Source organism: Triticum dicoccoides, chromosome 5A (assembly GCF_002162155.2).
Source record: "Triticum dicoccoides isolate Atlit2015 ecotype Zavitan chromosome 5A, WEW_v2.0, whole genome shotgun sequence".
In the NCBI taxonomy this organism is placed as follows: domain Eukaryota; kingdom Viridiplantae; phylum Streptophyta; class Magnoliopsida; order Poales; family Poaceae; genus Triticum; species Triticum dicoccoides.
In genome coordinates, this window is record NC_041388.1 from 491,346,607 (window position 1) to 491,355,419 (window position 8,813).

An 8,813-nucleotide genomic window follows, 5' to 3' on the forward strand; every position below is an offset into this window, starting at 1 on the left:
TAATCAGGCGTAATTGGTATCGGTCTAGCATGGTAACATGCCGTTAACAGGCCGTAGGACAGAAAAGGCTTAATTCTGTCACAGGCATAACGGGTTGTTAATGGGCCAGAATATAGGATGGGCTAGAAACGGCGCAAGGGTTAACAGGCCAGAAACGGGCCGACTCTTGCCATGGGCCGAATTTGTCCCATTAGGGTAACAGGCCAGTAACGGGCTGACTCTTGCCATGGGCCGAATTTGGCCCATTAGGGGAACAGTCCAGTAACGGGCCGACTCTTGCCATGGGCCGAATTTGGCCCATTAGGGGAACAGGCCAGTAACGGGCCGGAAGTAATCGAGGGCCGAAAAGGAGCCCAAGAACATATGGACCGTCAATAGGCCGAAAGCTAACACGGGCTGGAAATGGCCCATGTAAATCACGGGCCGTTAACGGGTATAAAGAAAATTACTATTCATTATGGGCTAGAGTCACCGTGGGCCTGTAAAGGGCCGAAAGATACGAAGGCCTCATATGGGCCGAAAGACGTCGTGGGCCATACATGGGCCGAAAGTGAAATGGGCTGGTGTTATATTCAACGGCCCACATGACATTGTTGGGCCGATTTCCTTTAGGGCCTAACGGGTCGTGAGTTAACGGGCCGTAAAATGGGCTATGTGCGAAGAGACCATTAACAGGCTTTTCATGGGCCAGCCCATTAACTTTTGACCAAGTCAAACGGGCCGGCTTTGTAAGCTAAATGGGCTAGTGGTGGGCAGTGGCACGTGTCGACATATCATAGGCGCCTATCTGGCCCACTGACGAGCTGACACGTGTTTCGTCCGGCCAATAAGAATTTTACACGTGGAAATTTCCCATTGGTCGGGGCTGTTAACGGGTTATCGGATCCAAAACCCGACCCGATAGCTTAACGGTGTTCCGTAACGGTGGATGCCACGTGTCGGTCACCCTTGACGAAAGCACTTCTGTGACGCGCGATTTATCATCATGGAAGTGGACACTTCCGTGATGATAATTTTGGTAATGTCATGGAACACTTCTACGACAGCACAGGTATGACTATCTTGATTCTGTCATAAATTTGTCATGGATGTACATGCATGAAAAAAAAACGCGACCTACTGTGACAAACACGTATCATCAGGGATGTGTATTTTTTGTAGTGAAGATGCATGAGTGCTCTATGATGCAACTAATACAAGCAATAACCTAGGGTTGTGACATCGGGTTTAGTAAGCGAACGCCTCGCACACGCGCATATGAGAGAAACACGCAAACCACACTGCATCGCTCGGCCCTGACCACCCACCGTAACCGGGAACTCCCCAAAATTTTCCTCCCTCTTACTTCTATGATGATTTTTTACGTTATGGATGGCCCAAATAATGTCATGCAGGTGTGTCTCTGGCCTGCCTAGGACGAAGAGCCTATTTCTTGTCATAATTTTTTGTCATGGAAGTAGGAGCCCACCACATCTATGATGATACGTGTTTTTGTCACAATTATCATCATAGAAGTGTCATAACCATGGAATAAAAACTTTTTGTTCGGGCCATAATGTCACGGATGTGTATTTTTTTATAGTGTTGGTGCGAGCACTTGGGACGGGCTGCGCCACTGGAGTCGCCATGGAATGCCTAGCCTTGGCCCAGTTCCCGCTGAACCCAACGCCGCTTGTAAGTCTCCACCAGACGCCGCCGCCAGGGAGGGGGAGGGAAAGCACCACATACTTGGTCGAAGGCTTCGTGCTTGTAGTCTTCTTGGCCACACAGCCGGACCCACCTGAGCACCGCTGCCCAGATGGAGGCAACAACACCGCTTGTTCATCAAGCACACACTCCGCGTCCGTGCCCAGACTGCCCTGCGACTTCAAGTTCGATGCCCTTGTTGCCCCCATTAGCATATCCACCTTGGAAGCCATCTTTGCAGCAGCTCCCAGCTGCATGTTGGAGTCATATTGGTCGAAGGCCGCCCCCAGAGAGAGGTCGTCGGTGGGCTGCTACCGGCCGTGTCTAGGACAACAAGTACCCCAGGCGCGACTTCCATCTTGTTTGAGTCATCTTCCAGGGGGTTCCCAACCTTGATGCCCAGCATGTCCCATTTCTCTGTGTCGATGGAGGTGTCCGGCATGCTGTCCTCTCTTTCCTCATCTTGGCAGTCCATGTCCATGGCCTTGGAGGCTCCACCAGTGCCCCCTGGGCGGTCCTCCTTCCCCTCCCCCTTGCGAGAAGCCGTACCCGAGTTGCCATTGCCAGAATCAGGGTTGGAGCCCCACTTGTCAAAGGCCTTGTGTGGAGGATCAAAAGGCCCAGGTGCCCGAGGCCTGTCCCTTGGGCGCTTGGGCAGGCGCTCGAGCTCGATCTTGATATCGTATCCCTCATGGTTGAACCAAACTTGCACCGTGCCATTGAGCTTCTCAGGAGCCTTGCACGTGAACTTCATCCTCACCGGCCTCAACCGAATGGGGGAAATCTCATCCACCACGATCTGGCATCCGAGCATCTTCAGTCCTTCCATCAGGCGGTAAACACGGTGGTGCTTCTTGGGAATTCCATGGAGTCGGGCCCATGCTTTGGGCATCGCCAAAGGCACGACCTCCTCGTGCACTGTGTCACACATCTTGACCGTAATGTCATTGTTAGAGAAGAAAAGCTTGCCACTTGATTTTGCCATGTGAAGCAGATCCGCAGATGGGAAAATAATAGAGAAATCGTTATCCCCAACCTGCAAGATCTGGCAATCCCAGTGCCCAGCCACCATGTGCTTGAGCTCTTGCTTAAGAACGCGCAGGGAGAGCTTGTCAGGCACCGCAGAAAGGATGGCTCCATTGTCCATCTTCAGATCTAGGCCCGCCTCGTCCTCGTCTTCCTCAAACTACATGCAGAAGAAGCCCTTCCCCGGGATGGCGCTGCCCATGATCTACAGCTGGAGTTGGCGGCCGTGGGAGGTACAGTAAGCAGAGGTGTGACCTTCCTCTTTGCAGAGCACACAAAGTGGGGGGCGTGCATTTGGGCTGGAAATGGCCAAGCCTCCCACAATAGAAGCACTCCGAGCCCGTCCCGTCATCGACCGAGATGGGCTCCGCCCCCATGCCCTTGGAAGACGAGGGGAAGGCCACCGCAAGAGGCTCAGCCGAAGAATGGGGCTTCTTGGCCAGTGGATCCCCGACACCACCACTGCAGAAGGGGTGCTTCATGGGCTTGCGCTCCAGCTCCCGGCGGTGCTGCCCTTGCTTCTTCTTGTGCTTCTTCTCTTGTTGTTGCACCCATCAAGGCGGGGGAGGACCCCAATCCGCCTCCTGTCCGACGTGCTCCTGGTACTTGTCGTGCGCGTCCCAACCGTCGCGCCCAGCTTGGCGGCGACACATGTCTTGCTTCGCCTTGTCTCGTAGCTCCCACTCCCGTCGCCGCTCCGCCTCCGGATCTAGCGGCTCCATCGGGTGCTTGGCCGCCTGCGGTCAACCATGGCCATCACCGCCGTGTAGGAGCCCATAAGAGGGGAGGTGGAGGGATTGGGGAGAGAGTGCGGGCAGATAAGGTAAGCCGTCGCACTTCACAGGGGGTGGAAGGAAATCCTAGTGAGGGATCCCAGCACCCCTTGCTTAGCCATAAATACCCTATCCTTTGACTGGGCTGGGTTGTGGGCCCCTAGCCAACCGACACCTCCAGCCCAGTAGACGCACTAAACATCCTGCCCATAAACGGCGCGAGTGGCCCGGCTGGCCCAGGCCCAGGAGCAGACCCCGCACCAAGCCCGCCGCCTAGCAATGAGGCTCCACCAGGCACAGCAGCAACCTGCCTCGACAGCTCCACCGCGGGCGCCGGCGCCGCGGCCCCCGACACCCGCGCCGGGGAATGCACAGGGAGGGCCGGCCATTCCGGCAGACCGACACCATCGAGAGACGGCATCTGCCCCAACAACCCCGTCACGCCCTCTGCCGACGCCCTAAGCCCCGCCTGCCGAGCCAAAGGCCCACCGCACTGCAACCCCTCTGGCTGCCAGATGCGAGCAGCAGCGGCGCGCGACCCGCCGCCACCCAGGGCAAACCTGCGGCGCCGACCTCCCTAGCCAGCCCTCGGCGATGTAGCCAGTGCGATGAAGTCCCCCACCGTGGGGATCTACGGTGGCGTAGCAACGCCCTGCGGTCGGGGCGCCTCCTCGTCATCTGACAGCTCCCCCGCCAACGCCCAAAAACGGCTGCCCCCGAACCCCGACGCCGCCCCCGGCCCCGTGGCAGGGGCCGCCCGAGGAATGGAGAGACAAATTCTTTGTTTGATCTCTAAGTCCTCATATAACACTTCTTCCAGCGCCAGCGAGACCCTAGGACCCCGCCACACCTGAGACCACATGCCGACGGCGGCCAGATATGGCGAAACCCGAGAGTCGCCTGCCGCGTCGCCAGCGCAGAGAGCTAATGGTCCACTCATTTCGAGTAGTCGTCCGGTGACAACCTCATAGTCCATGTCGTCGTAGTCGTCAGAGATCGCTGGGACATTGGCATCGGGGGAGGAGCACGCGATCTTCGATGCGAATTCCATGGCGAATCTAGGGCTTTGGGAGTTTGTCACATGTGTGGGAACCGGTAGGGAGCTACATCGACCTTACAGCCTGGGTATGTAGCATGTTTATACCATTGCCACACCACTTGTCGAGATGAATAATTTAAGAACGCAACGAAGTTTCGATAACTGTGATAATGCAGGGACGACCGCGAGCGCTGGTACACGGACGATCGTTTGTGCACGATTTTGAGAGGACAGAGAACTACAGGCGTTTATCACGTATGTTCTGTATGCAGCAGCCATCGATCCAAGCATCGTCCAAAAATCATCTGTCAAACAATCGTGTGCACAGGAATTTCTGACGATCACCATCCCAAATAATGCGAATCTTTACACAAAACACAAACCGATGAACTAGCACGCTAATCTCCAAATGAAACATGAAAAAGATGCAAACCGAAGGAAGTGCGCAAGTCAAGCTTCCTTCACCGACAGCGATTGTATTTGGGGTGATCAATACTTGACGCTACAGCGGTCACCGGAGGTAAGAACGCCGCCGACGCCGCGGCCCTGATCCGGCTTAACCGGTATGGTGAGCGAGCACCACAAATTGGGCTTCTGGCGAATCTTGATGGTGTTGAACCTGTACCTCACCCGCGCGTCCACGGTGACCTCCAAGCTCACCGTCCCCCGACCCATCTCCTTCTCCAGCTCCGCAGCAACGTCGCCGGGGAGGATGCCGCCACTGCTCCCGTCGAACTCCACCTTCACCGTCTCCCAGCTCTTCCTCCGCTGGTAGAACTCGGCCGGGGACGCCGTGGAAGCGCCAGCGCCGGGGCCGCCGAGCGATGCGCCGCGGTAGCTGAGCTCGGCGTCCAGCGTGTCGTAGTAGATGCCGACGCGGAGGCTGGGGTTGTATATGTAGAGGGTGACGGCGAGGCGGTAGGATACGACGGAGGCATTGGTGACGGTGAGGCCGGTGAGCGTGGCGGAGCCGACGGTGGCGCGGATTTGGTGCGGCTGGAAGATGGCCCAGTAGATGAGGATGATGACGGCGATCGGGAAGAGGGCGCCGAGCAAGCCGCCGAAGAACCTGCAACAGCACTTGAGGCTGCCGCAGCAGCAGGACATGGCGATGGCGGGGTGGGTGGGGCTCGATGGGGAGGGGAGGGAGAGGGCGGGTGTCCTGATCGTTCATGCGTTTTATATACAAACTTGCCAGCTTGGAGTTGGAAATGTTTCGCGTACGTGATTGATTCCCTGATAATCACCAATTGACATTGACTAACCAAGTACTAGTACTAGTAGTTGAAGTCCGTTTGTTTATGGGTGGAAGGACATGTCGTTTGGCTCGTCGGAAGCACCGGGGAACAGGCTGTTAAGCCGCGTGTGTCAACGCTTGTCCCCTTTACCCTAGGGAAGACTTGGGCACTTGGATGCCACAAGTCTTTGTGTATGCCTCCAGCGTTGCTGTCAGGCGATGGCACATGGGAGACGAGGCAGCTGGAGCGGCTGGCGAGTTGAACGGGTTTGGAGTTGTGCTAGCAGTAATTTTGAGCAGAAGACTGACCTAGGTCTACCTACAGCAGCGAAGCGCGCAAGCTCGGGGCGGGCGTAGGTTACACGATCCGGTGAGAATGAGATCCTTCAAGTCCAACTGGCAACGGGCGTTGGCCACGCTTTGCAGCGATACCCTACTGACAGAGTCGCAGAGCACGCTTCGCATCGGCAGGGGCGCCCCCGCCCCGACTGAGCCAAACGACATGTCCTTTTCCTTTTCTGTTTCTGTTTCTGTTTCTTTTTTCTTTTCTTTTCTTTTTCCTTTTCCTTTTTCCTTTTCAAGTTTATTTTTTTAATGTACATGTGTTCAAAAAATGTTCGAAATTTTAGAAAATGTTCCTGTTTTTAAATTTTGTTCCAAAATTTTAGAAAATGAGCAGAAATTCATAAAAATAGTTTTCAAAACATATCCGCTTATTCTAAAAAATGGTCATACATTCAAAAAAAGTTTAAAATGTTTGCATTTTCAATTATTGTTTAGAATTTTAAAAATTGTTCAGTTTTTTGAAAAAATGTTCTAGATATGAAAATTTAGTTCACATTTTCAACATAACGTTGAGAACTTAAAGTTGTGCACAATTGCAAAAATTGTTTGATATTTTCAAAATTTGGTCGGAATATAGAAAAATGTTAAAAATCTTCAAAAAGATGTTCGCATTTTGAACAATTGTTCACAAATTACAGAAATATTCAAACAAATGTTTGGATCTATTTCTAGAGTTAATTCTCAAAGATTCATGTTGCCAAGCAATCGCAAACGCTCAACAAGTCGATTAGCTAGCCACACCCAATCCTAGCTGGAGGTCTCGCGTTCGATCTATGGGAAGGAGCACACCCCCCCCCCCCGGTCGTGCTTCGGGTCGCTATTGGATACAATAAGCGTCTAATAGGAGCTCCCGTGTGGAGACACTATGTGTTATGCACACACATATAAACCGGAAGTTTCAATACAAGTGAAACAATCAACTGGACTTGGATACAAGTGTGAAATGGAAAAGGGGAAAACTAGTTGATATTATGTTCTTCATTGCCTCTGTCGACCACCTCTCTGTCTCTTATATATTCCTCCCGTCAATTAGTTTCTCCTGCTTTCAGGCCCTGGCCAACCCACGATTGCGTCGAGAGGCCTTGGGCCGCCTTCCTGCGCCAGGCTACCACATAACACTCCCCGTTCTTTCAGGCACGGCATGACCCCAAGCCGTGAGAGTAGGGAAGCGAGCGTCCAGAGCAAACACATCTTCCCAAGTATCCTAAGTGTTTGGACGGTTGCACCAACGAACCTTCAACTGGGGCTTGAGTTTGTTGCCATGTTGGATGGGCTTTGATTGTAAGAAGGTAGCGATTAGAGAAGATACATCTCTTGAGGTACTATGACTCCCATATTTTTCTCAACAATTGTTGAAGGTGATAGGTGTTTCTTCCGTTGAGAAACATGGATCACATTGTGAATCTTGGAATTAACCGGAAGCTGAAGCTTCTAGTACACCGTACCCACTTTTTGTGATACTTGGTAAGGTCCATAGAATATAAATGCCAACTTCTGGTTTCAGCGAGCAGCCAGTGATTTCTGAAGATACGGCTACATCTTTCAAATAAGCTTGATCCCCCACCTCGAACCATCGCTCACCTTGATTGTTTGTCTGCTTGTCATTTAACGCGCTCCCGCGCTCACTTCAAATGTTTTTGGAGATCATAGCTCTATCTGAGACTAACTCATGTAACTCATTGGTGGATGCATGTGTTGAACTGCCAAGTGGATGAGGTTGATACCCATATACGGCTTCGAAGGGAGTGTGCTCCGCTACACTATGATAGGATGTGTTACACCAGTGCTCTGTTGGTGTTAACCACTAGCCCACTTTGTTGGTGTGTCGCAAATAGAACACCCACCATCTCATCTCAAAACCCTAGTTCATCTCTTGTATTCAATCTTTGTATCAAAACCTATAAATTTGTACATGTGGGTTGCTGATGACCCACAAGTATAGGGGATCTATCGTAGTCATTTCGATAAGTAAGAGTGTCGAACCCAACAAGGAGCAGAAGGAAATGACAAGTGGTTTTCAGCAAGGTATTCTCTGCAAGCACTTAAATTATCGGTAATAGATAGTTTTGTGATAAGATAAATCATAACGGGTAACAAGTAAATAAAGTAACTAAGGTGCAGCTGTTGGGGAATGTAGCAGAAATTCAAAATTTTCTACGCATCACCAAGATCAATCTATGGAGTAATCTAGCAACGAGGGAAGGAGAGTGCATCTACATACCCTTGTAGATCGCTAAGCGGAAGCGTTCAAGTGAACGGAGTTGATGGAGTCATACTCGTCGTGATCCAAATCACCGATGATCCTAGTGCCGAACGGATGGCACCTCCGTGTTCAACACACGTACAGCCCGGAGACGTCTCCTACGCCTTGATCCAGCAAGGGGAGAAGGAGAGGTTGGGGAAGACTCCATCCAGCAGCAGCACGACGGCGTGGTGGTGGTGGAGGAGCGTGGTACTCCAGCAGGGCTTCGCCAAGCACTACGAGAGACGAGGAGGGAGAGGGGTAGGGCTGCACCAAGAAGGAGATTGAATCGTGTCTCTGGCAGCCCAAAACCTCAAGTATATATAGGGGGAGGGGAGGGGCTGCGCCCCCACCTAGGTTTCCACCCCTAGGGGTGGCGGCCAGCCCTAGATCCCATCTAGGGGGGTGGCCAAGGGGGGAGAGAGGGGGGCGCACCACTAGGTGGGCCTTAGGCCCATCTGAGCC

General features: G+C 52.8%; 1 protein-coding gene across 1 annotated transcript; it reads right to left on the reverse strand.

The window, feature by feature from the left end:
• Positions 1–4,846: 4,846 nt before the first annotated feature.
• Positions 4,847–5,648, reverse strand: LOC119297660 (NDR1/HIN1-like protein 1). The gene has a single exon (XM_037575364.1). It carries the CDS (start codon positions 5,629–5,631, stop codon positions 5,014–5,016), a length of 618 nt encoding a protein of 205 aa, XP_037431261.1. The 5' UTR covers positions 5,632–5,648; the 3' UTR covers positions 4,847–5,013.
• Positions 5,649–8,813: the final 3,165 nt, after the last annotated feature.